The 19,114-nt window shown below is 49.9% G+C and overlaps 1 protein-coding gene across 4 annotated transcripts in view; it reads right to left on the bottom strand.

Annotated features, from left to right (window-relative positions):
* Positions 1-19,114, bottom strand: part of cfap54 (cilia and flagella associated 54) — an 859,633-nt gene that overhangs the window by 205,402 nt on the left and 635,117 nt on the right. For all 4 annotated transcript variants that reach the window (XM_086009903.1, XM_086009902.1, XM_086009901.1 and 1 more), the window contains one exon: positions 5,063-5,183. In XM_086009903.1, coding sequence (XP_085866029.1) covers positions 5,063-5,183 — 121 coding nt within the window. The remainder of the gene's footprint in view (positions 1-5,062; positions 5,184-19,114) is intronic.

Raw genomic sequence — 19,114 nt, 5'->3', positions numbered from 1 at the left:
GGAGCCAGCACTAAGCAAGCACCTGTTGATTTGTTCTCCTGCGTTCTTGTTTGTTACTTCCACCAGTTTGCATTAAACATCGTTTTGGTTAGCTGATTGACTCGCTCTCAGTATTTTCGTTAGGAATTTACCAATTCCTACAAGCTCACAATAAGAGGGAAAGAGCGAGGACAGGAGGAGGGCCACCCTCAGTAGCCCACCTCACCCCTTGGGAGGAGGCGGTCGTGGAGATCGTGGGAGTTGAGGACGATGCGCAAGTGGGGGACGGATGGGTGCATCAGAGAAAGCTGGTGAGAGAATAGTTTTCATCTCTCTCAATGACATTGCATGAGTCGCTGATAATGATTCTGAAGCTCTAACAGATGGACTTATGATCATCTGCAATATTCAAATGCATGTAACCTTGGCCTCACATCTCTGACTCTGCTTTACTCCCCCACAGGACCATCGCAAGCAACCACCCCCACTATCCAGGAGGAACAGCCTGAGCCTCCAGACTCCTCAGAGGAAGCTGCAACCTCTGAGGGTGAGGGTCAGCAGAATTCAGCCAACCCAGCACCAGCGCAGACACTCACACCTCGGTGGGACCATCGCGAGATACAATAGTGTTGTCACCTGGTGTATCACAGCTCAAAAGTGAGCATCAGCATATTGTGGAGACAGGGACAGCAGTGGAGAGTCCTAGTAGGAGGGCGCAGGACTCTCCCAGCTCGGCTCAGCTGCATGTCGATCCTCTGCCTCCGGGTCCATCCAGAAGAACAGCGGTGCTGGAACTCCAGGAACAGGTGCAGGAGTCTCTGGCAGGTTTTGTCTCCAGGGTCGCTGCGAGTGTGGAGCGAATGGAGGAGTCCATCGCGAACATGAGCAGAGCCTTTGTGGAGTCATTGGCACATGAACGCAGCACCACGGAAAGGATGGCAACCTCCGTGGAAAGGATGGCTACAGTAGATGAGAGGATGGCTACGGCCATGGAGGAGCTAAGTCGCCAGAGTGTAGAGTACAGGAGCAAGGGTGTCCTGCTGCAGTTGTACAGAGCCTTGGTGAGGCCACACCTTGAGTACTGTGTGCTGTTTTGGTCGTCTTATCTGAGGAAGGATGTTCTTGCCATGGAAGGAGTTCAGCGAAGATTCACAAGGCTGATCCCTGGGATGGCAGGAATGACGTATGAGGAGAGATTGGGTCGATTGGGCTTATACTTGCTGGAGTTTAGAAGAATGAGAGGGGATCTCATCGAAACTTATAAAATTCTGACAGGTCTGGACAAACTAGATGCAGGTAGAATGTTCCTGATGGTCGGAGAGTCCAGAACCAGGGGTCATAGTCTAAGGATAAGGGGTAAGCCATTTAGGACAGAGATGAGGAAGAATTTCTTCACCCAGAGAGTGGTGAACCTGTGGAATTCTCTACCACAGAAGGCGGTTGAGGCCAAGTCTTTAATAAATATATTCAAGAAGGAGTTAGATATATTTCTTAGAGCTAAAGGTATCAAGGGATATGGGGAGAAGGCAGGTACGGGGTACTGAGTTTGGATGATCAGCCATGATCACATCGAATGGTGGAGCAGGCTCGAGGAGCCGAATGGCCTACTCCTGCTCCTATCTTCTATGTTTCTATGTAAAACATGGTGAGTGTTCAGAATAGACTGACATCTCTGGAGGAGCGATGGTCAGCTATTGAACAGCGAAACCAGACCTTCATGGAAGTCCATCTGAGTAGGACTGCGGGTACAGATACGGATCCCCATGGCCGCCCTGATGTGCAGCAAGGCGCTCTCAAGCCACTTGCAAGTGCTGAGGTGGACCTGACCCATGAGAGGGATGTTGGTGGCAGGGAACAAGGAAGTGGGGGCTCCTCTCCAAGTGCTCACACTTCCAAACCACTGCCAAGTCCTCGGTCAGAGTCCCCACCCAACTGAGATCGGCATCTCAACCCCTGCACATCCGCAGGAGCAGCAGACTGTTGCCGAGCCCTCACAGGTTCGCAACCCCAGAGGATGCCCGTCAAAGGTGTCGAGACAGGAGCAGCAAGAAAGTGAACAAGAGGCCTCCACATCTGCTGAAGCCACAGGGGAAGCACGCATAAGAGAAAGATACTGCACAAATAGTCACTTGGGTGAAATGTTGTGTTTATTTTTAAAATGCCATCAGTTGGTTATTGTAAATAAAAATTCTGATGGCAACTGTTGCAGTTGTGGCGTGTGTCATTTCGCAAATGGGACTTCCACATTGAGGGCTTAGGATTACTTGCAATTGTTAGTATGGTGATCAGAGTGCTAGGAATCCGCTGGTTTTTGGCCATTGTCGATGCTCTGGTAAGAAGCTGTGAGGCAATGCTAGGCTAAGCAAATCTGGCCAAGATGAGTGCGTTCCTTGCATCCCGGGCAGCAATGTTCTCACGTACTGCTGCCGCTGGTTGATGGGCCTCTGCAAGATGTTCATTTTCGCTCTCCTCTTCCTCATCTGAGGAGGATATGTGAGGAGCCACTTGGTCCTCAGGAATCTGCAAGCCATGACACTGTGCCACGTTTTGAAGTGCACAGCAAACCATGACGATTCTGGAGGCCCTGGCTGCTGAGTACTGCAGGGCTCCACCTGATCTATCCAGGCATCTGAAGCGTATCTTCAGCATGACAATGGTTTGCTCGATTATGGCTCTGGTGGACATGTGGCTGGAGTTGTAGCTCTCCTCAGCTTCGTTGGACGAGCTCCTCAACGGCGTCATTAGCCACATCTTCAGGGGCTAAGCCCTTGTCTCCAAGTAGCCATCCATTAAGTTGGTCTGGCGGACTGAAGAGCGGAGGCACACGAGACTGGCGCAGTATGAAGGAGTCATGGCAACTGCCAGGTTACTTGGCACAAACATGCAAAATTTCCTTCTTGTGGTCACATACCAGCTAAAGGGATCAAGGGATATGGGGAGAAAGCAGGGACCGGGTACTGAATTTGGACGATCAGCCATGATCTCATTGAATGGCGGAGCAGGCTCGAGGGGCTGAATGGCCTACTCCTGCTCCTATCTTCTATGTTTCTGTTTCCAGCATTTTCTGTTGTTATTTTAGGGAGTTTTGCACATGCCAGAACACTCTCTGATACCAACTAGCCTTTAAATAACTAAAGAAAACTCTTGCAGTTGCAGGAAGTAGCATACAGCCACTCAAACTGCAAAACCCTGTAAGGTGTGAGTGATTGGTGATGATCCCTTTAAATATCGTTGCTGGAGCCGTCTTCCTGCTGCTGCACACCACCTCTACCCGTCATTGCTTTCTCCAGCTGGTAACTGCAATGGCCAAAACAAAATTGGGAGATCGGGCGTCAAGTGAGCGTTTCACACTCACTGACGTCATGACCTCCATGATTGCGATTTCCCCGGCGATCGAGCTTAGTGGAAATGGCGTGCACCGCTGAACCATCAGCTGGAGGTAGAGTGCCAACCAGCGTTTTAACACCATCTCGTGGCACTAAACACACAAATTTCTCCCCCTTTTTTCTATCCATGTGTCAGCATTTGTCAAGAAGAGGGTTTTACAATAGAGATGGTTTCCCATTAAGGGCTTTTTGCTGCTTCAGACAATGGGGAAGAAATTCACTATCGCCCCATTTGGGGTGGTAATTTTTAAAAGTTTGAAAAGTTAGCACCAGGTGCCAACGATTTCAAACTTTAAAAAAATTTGCCATTTGCGCTCCAAAAAGGAAGTGGAGCACTAAATCAAGCGCACCTCTTCCTTCTTGGAGCGCAATCGGCAGCAGGCGGGGCAGAGACTTCAGCAGCGCTGCACACTGGGCCGTGCAGCACTGCCGCGTACAAAGGCTCCTTCCCGCCCTTAAAGGGAAGGGCCATCGCTGCAGGCTCTGCAATATAAAAAGTACCTAACTGGACCACCAAGGCAGCCGTGATCCCACGCGATCAGCCCGGCACTCAAACAGAGTGCCCGGCTGATCGATTGCGGGCAGGAACCCACGCAAAAAACTGGAACAGGAAAGGTAAGTTTTTTTTTTTACTTACCTCGGCCACCTCACCTTTAATCATCGCTCCCAAAGCGGCCAACTGCCCGATGCACGCCTCCTGCAGCTGTCGGTATTTTCGACCGGTGCTGCTGCAGGGGGCGGAAGTCAATTTCGGGTCCGGGGCGCTAGCAGGGTGATGTAGTCACGATCTCCGGGTGAAGGAGATCGGGACACAACGCTGTATTGTCGCTGCAAAACTCCCGCCGAATATGGCAGGAGTCAATGTCAGTGCCGCGCCCGGTCACAAAGCCATTTGCGCCGTTAGCGCCCCAGGCGCTAACAGGAGGCGCAAAGGCACCCAATTTCATCCCCAATGATTACAAACAAGCAAAAACAACAACTTGCATTTATATAGCTCCTCCAGCATAGCAAAACATCCCAGGGGGCTTCACAGGAGCGTTATCAATGAAAATTTGACACCAAGCCACAGAAGGAGATATCAGGACAGGTTTGGTCAAAGAGGTAGTTTTTATGGAGCGTTTTAAAGGAGGAGAAAGAGGTAGAGAGATTTAGGGAGGGAATTCCAGAGCTTAGGGCCTAGACAGTTGAAAGCATGGCTGCCAATGGTAGAGCGATTAAAATTGGGGATGTGCAATATGCCAGAATTGGAGGAGTGCAGCAATCTCTAAGGCTTGAAGGGCTTGAAAGGAGCAAAAGTGAGGTAACCAAAATACCATCAGCTATTATTTCTGTTATTACTCTATATAGTATTGAGAATAGCCGAGAACTGACAGGTCTAACTAAGTGCATGTGAAAGAGATAACATTTTACACTGGCATTATGGTGAATGTTGTTGTGTTTAAAACTCATGTGATTAATTGTTGAACCTCATGGGTTCATGCTTAGTCCCATTTGGGGAAAAAGAGACTGGTCCCAACCAAGATGTTACAACAACAAATTGCAATTATATAGTGCCTTGGATGTAAAAAAAACATCCTAATGTGCTTCACATGGGTGTAACCAAAAACATGGTTGCCTCAACATTTACATCAGGCTATGGCATTTTCTTTAAAACTGGATTGATGTACAAATCTCACATGAATTGCTGCCTAACTTACAGTGCTCTTTTTCACGGCACTTTTGAGTGCTGATAATGGAACAGTTGCATAGTTTTGCTTGCGTTTCACCAAGGCACTGGCTCTTTGTAAGAGTTGAACTGCAGATAAAGCAATGGCAGCACTGTAAAGAATAGAAAACAGTCATAAATGGCCTAAATCAGCATGTAAGTCCCAGTTTATTGAAACATTCTATTTATACAGTACTCCAAAATTGTCCCTTATAATGTTAAATATAAGCTCTATGACGAAAAGGACGAAATGGGGAGAGTTAATAATTTTTTGAGATATCTAAACATCGAGTGGAAATGCTTTCTCCCATTGTACACACTGATCCAGTATATTCCTATTATTTCAGAATAAGAATTGGTTATGTCACTCAATTTTGGCCTTGAGTTTTTAAAATACATTAATAAATACTATTAATAAATAGTAAATGTAATGAATCTCATTTTCTTTGTTAGTTGGTTCAATTAATACGTACTTACTGTACAACAATAGGTGCGAGGAGCTCATGGACTTCTTTGTCTCTAAGATTGAGACCATCCGAACATCTGCCTCTGCCGCTTCCCTTCCTTCCCCCAGCCCACTGGGCCAAACTTCCTCTAAGGTTCCCTCCACCCTAGCCCTGAACTCACATCTTTCTCCAGTTTCTCTCCAATCTCCCCTCATGACCTCTCTGCGCTCATCTTGTCCATGAGACCCACTTCCTGCTCCCTCGACCCTATTCCCACCAAACTGCTGACCACTCAACTTCCTTTTCTGGCTCCCATGTTAGCTGACATTGTTAACGGTTCTCTCTCCTCAGATACTGTTCCCCTCTCCCTCAAGTCTGCCGTCATCACCCCTCTCCTGAAAAAACCAAGTCTTGATCCCTCCATCCTTGCAAAATACCGCCCCATCTCCAACCTCCCTTTCCTCTCCAAAGTCCTTGAACGTGTTGTCGCCTCCCAAATTCATGCCCATCTTTCTCGCAGCTCCATGTTTGAATCCCTCCAATCAGATTTCCACCCCGCCACAGTACCGAAACGGCTCCCATCAAAGTCACAAATGACATCCTTTGTGACTGTGACAAAGGTAAACTATCCCTCCTCGTCCTTCTCGACCCGTCTGCAGCCTTTGGCATGGCTGACCACTCCATCCTCCTCCAACGCCTCTCCACCGTCATCCAGCTGGGTGGGACTGCACTCGCCTGGTTCCATTCTTATCTATCTAATCATAGCCAGAGAATCACCTGCAATGGCTCCTCTTCCCACTCCCGCATCGTTAACTCTGGTGTCCCCCAAGGATCTATCCTTGGCTCGAACTTATTTCTCATCTACATGCTGCCCCTTGGTGACATCATCCGAAAACACGTTAGTTTCCACATGTACGCTGACTACACCCAGATTTACCTCACCACCACTTCTCTCGACCCCTCTAAATTGTCAGACTGCTTGTCCGACATTCAGTGCAGGATGAGCAGAAATTTTCTCCAACTAAATATTGGAAAGACCGAAGCCATTGTCTTCGGTCCCCGCCACAAACTCCGTTCCCTAGCCACAGACTCCATCCCTCTCCTTAGCATCTGTTTGAGACTGAAGCACACTGTGCACAAACTTGGTGTCATATTTGACCCTGAAATGAGCTTCCGACCACATATCCACACCATAACTAAGACCGCCTATTTCCACCTCCGTAACTTCACTGTCTCCGCCCCGTCTCAGCTCATCTGCTGCTGAAACCTTCATCCATGCCATTGTTACCTCTATACTTGACTATTCCAATGCACTCCTGGCCAGCCTCCCACTTTCTACCCTACGTAAACTTGAGGTCATCCAAAACTCGGCTGCCCGTGTCCTAACTCGCACCAAGTCCCATTCGCCCATCACCCCTGTGCTCGATAACCTACATTTGCTCCCAGTTAAGCAACGCCTTGATTTTTAAAATTCTCATTGTTGTTTTCAAATCCCTCCATGGTCTCGCCCCTCCCTATCTCTGTAATCTCTTCCAGCCTCACAACACCCCCCGCCCACCAAGAGGTATCTGCGCTCCTCTAATTCTGCCCTCTTGAGCATCCCTGATTTTAATCGCTCAATCATTGGTGGCCGTGCTTTCAGCTGCCTAGGCTCTAAGTTCTTGAATTTCCTTCCTAAACCTCTTTGCCTCTCTACCTCCTCCTTTAAGATGCTTCTTAAAACCTACCTCTTTGACCAAGCTTTCAGTCACCTGTCCTAATATCTTATTATGTGGCTCGGTGTCAATTTTTTTTGTCTTATAACACTCCTGTGAAGCGCCTTGGGATGTTTTACTACGTTAAAGGTGCTATATAAATACAAGTTGTTGTTGTATCTTGGACTCACTAATATAAGCCTTGATTTTTAACTCTCGTGGGAGTTGTGTAGACTGGAAACCAGCCCCTCTTAACTCCAGGGCCTCATCTGCATGGGCTCCATCAGTCTACCGCCCAAATCCGGCGGGAAGCGCTAGCTGGCTGGTGGGCAGAAGTGGGATTTCAGGCGGGACATGGGCATGCTGGGGACAAGAAGTAACAGTCCCTGGCTCTCGGGTAAGTTTATGGGAGGGGAATCGCGAGGGCCTCGCGGTCCGGGGAGAGGGAGCGGAACCCAGGGCAGAGGAGGCCCAATGTCTCCTTGTGGGGCCAGAATGAGCACTCTTGCTCCTCCTGGCCCACAAACAAAAAGAAAATGATTAACTTATCTTTCTGGGCTGGTTCTGACCTCAGATCTGCTAGCCGCCAGGTTGGCCTGGCAGGGAAACTACCCGCACAGGCCTCGGGTTACAAATACAGTCTGGCCCCAAGGATGTCATTGGAGCCCCATATGCATCTTTAAAGAAGGACGTCACAGCCATGCAGCGGGTGTCCCACTCGCCTGCTCAAAAGAGCAGGTTTACATTGCAACCCGCGGGAAGGGAGCAGGATCAGTGTGGGTAAGTCGCTAAGGCCATTTTAACTGTCTGTCGCCCGGTTTCCACCAGGTGGGGAGGGTTAAAATTGACTCTATAGTTATAGCAGAAAAATAATTTAATCCTTGATTTATGAGACACATTGGGGCTAAAATCCTTTTCTAATTTTAGCGAAATAGTAGGCATGAGTGAAAAGTGGAATTCCATCCCTTTTTGGTCACGTGAAGACAAGGAATTTTAACACCATTATTTTTAAGTTTTATATACTTCAAAATCATCATCTATAATACCAAATAGAAGCTCAGTAAGAGCAAAGACAATATGCGATCAGTTAGCAATTGCTTAAGATACCCAAACTTCTACAACAACTTGCATTTATATAACACCTTTAACCTAGTAAAACGTCCCAAGGTGCTTCACAGGAGCGTTATCAAACAAAATTTGACACCGAGCCACAAAAGGAAATATTAGGGCAGGTGACCAAAAGCTTGGTCAAAGAGGTATTTTAAGGATTGTAGAGAGGCAGAGAGGTTTAGGGAGTGAATTCGAGAGTCTTAGGGACAAGGCAACTAAAGGCACGGCCACCAGTGGTGGAGCGGTGAAAACTGGGGTTGCGCAAGAGGCCAGAATCGGAGGATTGTAAGGCTGGAGAAGGTTAGAGAGATAGAGGGAGGCGAGGTCCTGGAGGGAATTGAAAACAAGGATGAGAATTATAAAATCGAGGCATTGTAGGTCAGTGAGCACAGGGCTGATGGGTGAATGGAACTTCGTGCAAGGTGGGAGGCCAAAGGAACATTGGAATAGTCAAAAATAACAACAGAAAATGCTGGAAATACTCAGCAGGCCAGGCAGCATCCGTGGAGAGAGAAACAGAGTTAACGGGCTAGATTTTCGGGGAGCCGTCAGGCGGGGTTTCAGGCGTGTGGGGGGGGAAATCCTGAATTTGGGGGTCCCGACACCATCCCGCCCAAAACCCCGCCCCACGTAAGTTTCAGGGGCGGCGGGTACCCGCCCCGCACTGGGACCCGCCGAAACCAGGCGGGAAGGGATTAGTGCCAATTAACTGCCTGTTAACAGGTAGTTAACAGGCAGTTTTTAGCCTAATCCCTATTTTGAGGGGTTTCGTGTGGGTTTCCCGACGGCTCCAAACCACGCCAGGTTAGAGCAGGCGGGCCGTCGGGTTGAAGGAGTTGGAGGGGTCGCGATGTCGGCGCTCAGGTGAGTGATGGGTGCATGAGTGCAAAGGTAAGCGTGTTTGGTGTGTCTAAACTATGTAAAGAACTTTTACTTACCTGTACTTACCTTAACAGCCTTTCTTCCTGTAGCCGTCGGGAGCACATCACTCAGCTGGAACTGAAAGCTGAACGGCTGCGATCTGTCAAAAGTGACAGCCTTCAGCTTTGAGTGCCGGTGAGAGTTCTAACTGAGTCTGTGCAGAATGACTCATGTTAGAACTCAGAGTGTCAGTGTTTCACAGCTTCATCTTGACAGATGAAATTTCAGTCTGTGACGTCACCTGTTACCGAGTGGTCCTTAATTGGCCTGCTGAGCCCGCTGGGCGGGCTCAACAAGGTCAATCAAGGGAAAATTGCGTGGATTGGCCGAATGTCGAAGTAGGCGGGTCAAAAACCCGAAAGGGGAAGTCCCGCCTTCTTCCCGACAGGTTCGGCAAAATCTACCCCAGCGTTTCAGGTCTGGGACCTTCATCAGAACTGGAAAAAGCTGGAGATGTAACAGATATTAAGCCTGCCTCTTACAAAAGTACAGGATGTTCTTTCAATTCCTTCCTCCCCTCCTAAACGCCCCCCCTGTCTCTGCACCTGCTTAATATCTGTTACATTTCCAGCTTTTTCCAGTTCTGATGAAGGGTCCCAGACCTGAAACGTTAACTCTGTTTCTCTCTCCACGGATGCTGCCTGGCCTGCTGAGTATTTCCAGCATTTTCTGTTGTTATTTCAGATTTCCAGCATCCGCAGTATTTTGCTATTGTATTGGAATAGTCAAGTCCAGAGGTAACATAGGCATGGATGAAACTTTCAGTAGTAGATGAGCTGAGGCAGGGGCGGAGACAGGCGATGTTGCGGAGGTGAAAGTAGGCGGTCTTGTTGATAGAGAGGATTGATCAGAAGCTCAGCTCAGGGTTAAATAGGAAGCAGAGGTTGCGAACTGTCCTGTTCAGCTTTAGACAGTGACCAGGGAGGGGGTGGAATCAGTAGCTAGTGAACGGAGTTTGTGGCGGGGACCAAAGAAAATGGCTTTGGTCGTCCCAATATTCAATTGGAGGAAATTTCTGTTCATCCAATACTGGATGTTGCACAAGCAATGTGACAAATCAGGGGCAGTGGAGGGTTCGAGAGGGGTGGTCGTGAGGTAGTTAGGTGTCGTCAGCATACATGTGTAACCCGAAGCTATATTTTCGGATTATGTCGCCGAGGGGCAGCATGGAAATAGGAGGGGGCCAAGGATAGATTCTTGGGGGACTCCAGAGGTAATGTTGAGGGAGCAGTAAGAGAAGCCATTGGAGGTGATTCTTTGGCTATGACCGGATAGATAGGAATGTAACCAGGTGAGGGCAGTCCCACCCAACTGGACAATGACGAGAGGCGTTGGAGGAGGATGGTGTGGTCAACCGTGTCAAAGGCTACAGACAAGTCAAGAGGATGAGAAGTGATAGTTTACCACGGTCACAGTCACAGAGGATGTCATTTGTGACTCTGATAAGGGCTGTTAAGTGCTCTGGCAGGGTTGGAAACCTGATTGGAGATGTTCAAACATGGAGTTCCGGGAAAGATGGGCATGAATTTGGGAGGCAACAACACATTCAAAGACGTTGAAGAGGAAAGGGAGGTTGGAGATAGAGCGGTAGTTTGCAAGGACAGATGGGTCAAGGATGGGTTTTTTGAGGGGGGGGTGGTGATGATGGCCAATTTGATGGAGAGGGAGACAGTACCTGAGGAGAGGGAACGATTAACACTATCCGCTAACATCGGGGTCAGGAAGGGAAGTTGAGTGGTCAGCAGTTTAGTGGGAATAGGATCAAGTAAGCAGGAGATGAGTCTCATGGACAAGATGAGCGTGAAGAGGGCTTGAGGGGAGATAGGAGAGAAACTAGAGAAAGATGTGAATTCAGGGCTAGGGCAGGGGGGAACCTTAGGGGAAGTTTCACTTGATGGGCTTGGGGAAGGGAGGGAAGCAACAGAGGCATTCTTAGTGACAAAAAAGTCCGTGGTGAAAGTGGAGGGGACAGGGGAGAGGGGTTTAAGAAAATGGTTTGTAGTGGAAATACTTAGAATTACATCACATACAATTACATTAGAATTTACAGCACAGGCCCAACTGGTCTATGCCGGTGTTTATGCTCCACACAAGCCTCCTCCCACCTTACTTCATCTAACCCAATCAGCATATTCTTCTATTCCTTTTTCCCTCATGTACTTACCTAGTCTCCCTTAAATACATCTATGCTATTCACCTCAACTACTCCATGTGGTCGCAAGTTCCACATTCTCACCACTCTCTGGTTTCTCCAGAACTCCTCATTGGATTTATTCGTGAATATCTTATATTTATGACCCCTAATTTTGGATTTCCCCACAAGCAGAAACATCATCCCTATGTCTACCCTATCAAACCCTTTCATACTTTTAACATACAGTACCTCTATCAGGTCACCCCTCAGCCTTCTCTTTTCTGGAGAAAAGAGCCGCAGCTTGTTCAGTCTTGCCTGATAGTTATAACCTCTCAGTTCTGGTAATATCAGGATCATATTTACTCTGTCGGTGTACATAATTTTGTGCACTACGAATTTAATAGCAGGAATTAAAGAAAGTCATCCAATCATAATCCCTGTAATGATGATCCTTTCACATTCTGCAAGCATCTAATGAAGGACTAAACTAGCATAAATGATGAATGGTTTGTTAAGCCAGCTGTGGAGTGCGTGAAACTGTAGAGAAATAGCCCCACAAAATATTAGGATTGCCCAGTTCATTGAGCAGGACATAGAGCTCCTGTCAGACAGCATTTTGAAGATGTGATGACATTGTAAGGCTGGATTGGGTGTCCCATAAACCAGGCAAAAGCAGCACGGTGACATACTAAAGACTGAGTCAACTCAGGACCGTCTACATAAGGACGTGGGAGGAGGTTCACAAGTAGTATTATAACTTGAAAAAGGACACCTAGTTAAGGTAAGAAAATCAACTTGTCTTAATATGAAGGTGAGGAGCGTATACAGATGATGACGCTAAAAGGTAGACAGATCATGATAAGGAGATTGCCTTCAGCAGTGACATGTGGAAGGAAAAGTCGGAGTAGTAGAGTGAACAGAGAACCCTTTAATTACAATGAACAGCAAATAATGCAACCAATAGAGGGGGAGGCTCTCAAAGGAATTGATCCATACGAGGATAGAATGTTGCACAACACTCTTAATATGTACCATATTGAGTGGATACATTTTCTAACATTGGTTCTCAAACTGGGATCTGCGGACGCCTGGGGGTCCATAGAAACTTTCCAGGGGGTCCGTGAAAATAACTCCAATCAGTGATGGAGAGCGAGCTGGTGCGGAACGGCCGGGCACTGCTGGAGGGGACGGTGAATGGTTACCATGGCGGTGGCAGCAGCGGCTGTGCGCTGCAGGAAGAGGAGGAGAAAGAGGGAGAGAAAAAGCCCAGTGCCACCGCCAGCAACAGGAGTCGGAGGCGGAAAAGCACAGGGCCAGCAATTCAGAGAGGAACCGACCATCTGTAAACAAAGATCACGTCCCAACTACCAGCTGGCTGCAGCAGCACCGGGATACGGCCAAAAAGAACAGGCCCCGTACGTCGGACATACATTACATTAGATCTGTCTATCCACCGTCAAGGACTGGCCAAGGAACAAATCTGATATAATAATCAGGGCAGCACTTGAATACACTGAATAACCAATGCATTTGTAATTTAAAAAAATCAATGCTTTAAAATCACTATCATTTTATACATACTGTACATACTTGAGGGATTCCCGTTTTGTAAATGTCACCATAGTTATATTGCAATTCAGTGTCAGAAGATCCTGGTACAGTATCAATACAAGGGGGCAATAATAATTTAGATAGGGGGGTGGGGCGTCCGTGTTTACTAACCCATTTGAAAAGGGATCCTTCAACCAAAAAAGCTCGAGAACCACTGTTCGATAACAATATGTTACATCAGTGAGTTACTGGCTGGAATCTAATCCAAGGGTGGTTTACACAGAATAACAAGATATATGGAGTGAGTTACAGGCTGGAATCTTAACAGAGAGATTTGCATAGTTTATATACAGAATATCAGATAGCGAGGAGGGAGTTACAGGCTAGAATGTAATTGAAGGGTTTGGGTGGTTTATTTAGAAAGCTGGAGTGCCCGGCGGTGCCGAGGGTTTTTTGAGGGCATGTTGTTGGAAGAGAGAGAGAGAGCGACTGGGGGGAAGAGAGAGAGAGCGACTGGGGGTAAGAGAGAGAGAGCGACTGGGGGGAAGAGAGAGAGAGCGACTGGGGGGAAGAGAGAGAGAGCGACTGGGGGGAAGAGAGAGAGAGCGACTGGGGGGAAGAGAGAGAGCGCGACTGGGGGGAAGAGAGAGAGAGCGACTGGGGGGAAGAGAGAGAGAGCGACTGGGGGGAAGAGAGAGAGAGCGACTGGGGGGAAGAGAGAGAGAGCGACTGGGGGGAAGAGAGAGAGCGACTGGGGGGAAGAGAGAGAGCGCGACTTGGGGGAAGAGAGAGAGAGCGACTGGGGGGGAAGAGAGAGAGAGCGACTGGGGGGAAGAGAGAGAGAGCGACTGGGGGGAAGAGAGAGAGAGCGACTGGGGGGGAAGAGAGAGAGAGAGAGAGAGAGACTGGGGGGAAGAGAGAGAGCGACTGGGGGAAGAGAGAGAGAGCGACTGGGGGGGAAGAGAGAGAGAGCGACTGGGGGGAAGAGAGAGAGAGCGACTGGGGGGAAGAGAGAGAGAGCGACTGGGGGGAAGAGAGAGAGAGCGACTGGGGGGAAGAGAGAGAGCGACGGGGGGAAGAGAGAGAGCGACTGGGGGGAAGAGAGAGAGCGACTGGGGGGAAGAGAGAGCGCGACGGGGGGAAGAGAGAGAGCGATGGGGGGGAAGAGAGAGAGCGACTGGGGGGAAGAGAGAGAGAGCGACGGGGGGAGGAGAGAGAGAGAGAGACTGGGGGGACAGAGAGGGGGGAGAGAGAGAGAGGGAGGAGAGAGAGAGGGGGGGAGAGAAAGAGAGGGGGGAGAGAGAGAGGGGGGGAGAGAGAGAGAGGGGGGAGAGAGAGAGAGGGGGAGAGAGAGAGAGGGGGGAGAGGGAGAGAGGGGGGAGAGAGAGAGAGGGGGAGAGAGAGAGATGGGGAGAGAGAGAGATGGGGAGAGAGAGAGATGGGGGAAGAGAGAGAGAGGGAGGGAGGGGGGAGAGAGAGAGGGGGAGGGAGGGGGAGAGAGAGGGGGGAGGGAGGGGGGAGAGAGAGAGGGGGAGGGAGGGTGGAGAGAGTGAGGGGGCGGGAGAGAGGGGGAGGGAGGGGGGAGAGAGAGAGGGGGAGGGAGGGGGCAGAGAGGGGGAGAGAGAGAGGGGAGGGAGGGGAGAGGGGGAGGGAGGGGAGAGAGAGAGAGAGAGGGGGAGGGAGGGAGTGGGCAGAGAGAGGGGGGAGGGAGGGAGCGGGCAGAGAGAGAGGGGGAGGGAGGGGGCAGAGAGAGAGGGGGAGGGAGGGAGGGAGGGGGCAGAGAGAGAGGGGGAGGGAGGGAGGGGGCAGAGAGAGAGGGGGAGGGAGGGAGGGGGCAGAGAGAGAGGGGGAGGGAGGGAGGGGATAGAGAGGGGGAGGGAGGGGGCAGAGAGGGGGAGGGAGGGGGCAGAGAGAGAGGGGGAGGGAGGAGGCAGAGAGAGAGGGGGGTGAGAGAGAGGGGGAGGGAGGGGGCAGAGAGAGAGGGGGAGAGAGAGAGGGTGGGGCAGGTGGGAGACAGAGAGGGTGAGGCAGGGGGGAGAGGGGAGAGGGGAGGGGGGAGAGGAGGGGGAGGGGGGAGGGGGGAGAGGAGGGGGAGGGAGGGGGAGGTGGGAGAGGGGAGGGGGGGAGGAGAGAGAGACAGAGGGAAGGAGAGAGGGCGAGTGGCCCGTGGCCGCAAATGGAGCCAAGCCCCGGGAACGGGCGTGAGCCGGCTTGAGGCTGTGAGAGACGGCCGGGCCGGGTTGCCGGGGTAACCCTTCCCCCCCTCCCCGTCCTCCCGAGCCCCACCCTCCGTCCTCCCGAGCCCCGCCCTCCCGAGCCCCGGCCCCCCGCCCGAGCCGGCTTCAAGACCGCCGATTGCGACTGGGTCTGCGCTGGAGCCAAGCCCCGGGAACGGGTGTGAGCCGGCTTGAGGCTGTGAGAGAGGGCCGGGCCCAGTTGCCGGGGTAACCCTTTCCCCCCCTTCCCACCCTCCGGAGCACCGCCCCCCGCCCTCCCGAGCCGTTGACGCGTGCGCTGACTCCAGCCCGCCTTTACTAAGATGGCGGCGATGGCTACGCTCACCTCAGTCCTGCGCTGCCATCCTTTAGAAAGATGGCGGCGATCGCGGGCTGCTTGTTGAGCAGTTTGACATCTAAATTGGCCAGAAAAAGCAGCAAACCTGAGGATTGGGAGCAGTTTAGGATTCAACAAAGGAGGAACAAGGGATTAATTAAGAGGGGGAAAATAGAGTATGTGAGTAAGCTTGCAGGGAACATAAAAACTGACTGTAAAAGCTTCTATAGATATGTGAAGAGAAAAAGATTGGTGAAGTCAAGCGTAGGTCCCTTGCAGTCAGAATCAGGGGAATTTATAATGGGGAACAAAGAAATGGCAGACCAATTAAATACATACTTTGGTTCTGTCTTCACAAAGGAGGACACAAATAACCTCCCAGAGATGTTGGGGAACATAATGAGAGGGAGGATCTGAATGAAATCAGTATTTGTAGGGAAATGGTGTTAGGGAAATTGACGGGATTGAAGGCCGGTAAATCCCCAGGGCCTGATAATCTACATCCTAGGGTGCTTAAGGAAGTGGCCCTCGAAATAGTAGATGCATTGCTGGTCATCTTCCAAAATTCTATAGACTCTGGAACAGTTCCCATGGATTGGCGGGTAGCTAATGTAACCCCACTATTCAAAAAAGGTGGTAGAGAGAAAATGGGGAATTATAGACTGGTAAGCCTGACATCGGTAGTGGGGAAAATGCTAGAGTCCATTATAAAAGATGTAATAGCAGAGCACTTGGAAAACAGTGACAGGATCAGACAAAGTCAACATGGATTTACAAAAGGTAAATCGTGCTTGACTAATCTACTGGAATTTTTTGAGGATGTAACTGGTAGAATAGATAAGGGAGAACCAGTGGATGTGGTGTATTTGGACTTTCAGAAGGCTTTCGATAAGGTCCCGCATAAGAGATTAGCGTGTAAAGTTAAGGCACACAGGATTGGGGGTAAGGTACTGGCTTGGATAGAGAACTGGTTGGCAGACAGGACGCAAAGAGTTGGAATAAACGGGTCTTTTTCCGAGTGGCAGGCAGTGACAAGTGGGGTACCGCAGGGATCGGTGCTAGGACCCCAGCTATTCACAATATATATTAATGATCTAGACGAGGGAACTAGATGTAATAGCTCCAAGTTTGCAGATGACACAAAGCTGCGTGGGCGTGTGTGCTGTGAGGAGGATGCCGAGAAACTCCAGTATGATTTGGACAGGTTGGGTGATTGGGCAGAAGCATGGCAGATGCAATATAATGTGGATAAATGCGAGGTTATCCACTTAGGTGGCAAAAACAGGAAGGCAGATTATTATCTGAACGGCAATAGATTGGGAGAAGGGGAAGTGCAACGAGACCTGGGTGCCCTTGTGCACCAGTCGCTGAAGGTAAGCATGCAGGTGCAGCAGGCGGTTAAGAAGGCAAATGGTATGTTGGCCTTCATAGCGAGAGGATTCAAGTACAGGAGCAAGGATGTCTTGCTGCAGTTGTACAGGGCCTTGGTGAGACCACACCTTGAGTACTGTGTGCAGTTTTGGTCGCCTTATCTGAGGAAGGACGTTCTTGCCATGGAGGGAGTGCAGCGAAGATTCACCAGACTGATACCTGGGATGGCAGGAATGATGTATGAGGAGAGATCGGGTCGATTGGGCTTATATTCACTGGAAATAACAACAGAAAATGCTGGAAAAACTCAGCAGGCCAGCCAACATCCGTGGAGAGAGAAATAGAGTCAACGTTTCAGGTCGAAACCCTTTGTCTACTTCTCTCTCCATGGATGTTGCCTGGCCTGCTGAGTTTTTCCAGCATTTTCTGTTGTTATTTCGGATTTCCAGCATCTGCAGTATTTTGCTATCGTACTTATATTCACTGGAGTTCAGAAGAATGAGAGGGGATCTAATTGAAACTTATAAAATTCTAACCGGACTAGACAGACTAGATGCAGGAATGATGTTCCTTATGGCGGGGGAGTCCAGAACCAGGAGTCACAGTCTAAAGATAAGGGGTAAGTCATTTAGGACAGAGATGAGGAGGAATTTCTTCACCCAGAGAGTGGTGAACCTGTGGAATTCTCTACCACAAAAGGCAGTTGAGGCCAATTCATTAAATATATTCACGAAGGAGTTAGATATATTTCTTAAGGCTAAAGGGATCAAGGGATCTGGGGAGAATGCAGGGACAGGGTACTGAATTTGGATGATCAGCCATGATCTCCTTAAATGGCGAAGCAGGCTCAAGGGGCCGAATGGCCTACTGCTCCTATCTTCTATGTTTCTAAGCAATATGTAACACACTGAAGGCAGGTATGAGGGTGTTAACTGTGGTAGGATGGGGTTGTGGGGTTTTGAGCTGTTATGGGAGGGTGTTGGGTTTTAGCAACATTGGGGTGGTTCTGGAGGATGGAATAAATACCATGGGGGTGGGGAACCTGTGGTTTGGTATTACGAGGAAGTGGGGGGGTGGGGTGAGTAGAGGGTGGGGGATAATTTACAGGACAATTCCTAGGCTCTGGCAGCAGTGGGGAGGGAGGATACAAGATGTGGAGGTAATAGGGAAGTCCTGGGCTATTAAGGCATAGAGGGAATGCCCAGGGTCTGGAAGTGTTGGGCAGAGGTACTAGAGTTTTTTCAGCACCAATGGTGGCAGTCACAGGAAGTGGCATCATTGGGGAGAGTGCTGGCATGAGGAGCCCTGAAGGGGACCCTAGGCTGTTTCAGAATTGGGTGGGAAGCCAGAGTTTGGTTACAGTGGGAGGAGGTGTCAGAGTCTAGGAGCAATGAGTGCTATTTCCTAGGATATGGGAGCACTAAAGGGGGGTTGGGGGGGGGGCGGTCACTGGGGCTGGAAGCATTGGGAACTCAAAGAACAATAGGGAAATCTGAGGGTAGAGCAGCCTTGTAGATGGGAAGATCCCAGGATCTTGGAACTTTGGAGACAGGTAGAGAGAGGTGCGTCAGTACCGTGGCGTTGGATGTAGAAACACTGCAATGGGGTGACAGGTTCTAAATCACTGACGACAGGCTAGGATGTTGGAGAAGGTTCCTGGGATATGAATGGATGGGTGTGATCCTTGGCCGCGATTTTGCCTACCGAGGCGGGTCTGGTGTGGCCGAGGTCGGGGTACGACCCCGCTGCTGGCTCCAGCCCGCTCTGCAGAGTGACCTTACGATGATTGGGCTTGTTGAGCCCGCCCAGCGCGTTTCCCGGCCAATTGAAGGAAGTGGGTCTGATGACATCACTTGATGTCATGCACTTGGTGTGTTGCATGAGGTGCTTGTGAGAAATGTCGCCCTCTGTGCCACTCCAAAGAACGATCCTCTTAGGTCAGCACTTCAACATGCCTTCAAGGTGCGGCCAACTTTCAGGCCACTGCCGTTACTGTCCTTGCATGTGGCAGCCCTAAGCTGCTCCTAGCCTCTCTACTATCGCAGAGTCTGAGAAGATAGGTCATCATGGCCATTGCCAGGTAGGTGTGCCAGGGCCTGCTGATATGGTTGGATGGTACAACAACAACAACTTGTATTTATATAGCGCCTTTAATGTAGTAAAATGTCCCAAGGCGCTGCACAGGAGTGTTATAAAACAAAAATCTGACACCAATCCACATAAGGATAAATTAGGGCAGGTGACCAAAAGCTTGGTCAAAGAGG

This window comes from Somniosus microcephalus, chromosome 17, assembly GCF_052327205.1.
Source record: "Somniosus microcephalus isolate GS21.2 chromosome 17, FLI_Smic_1.0, whole genome shotgun sequence".
NCBI classification, from domain to species: Eukaryota; Metazoa; Chordata; class Chondrichthyes; order Squaliformes; family Somniosidae; genus Somniosus; species Somniosus microcephalus.
This window is presented reverse-complemented; position numbering and strand designations above follow the sequence as displayed.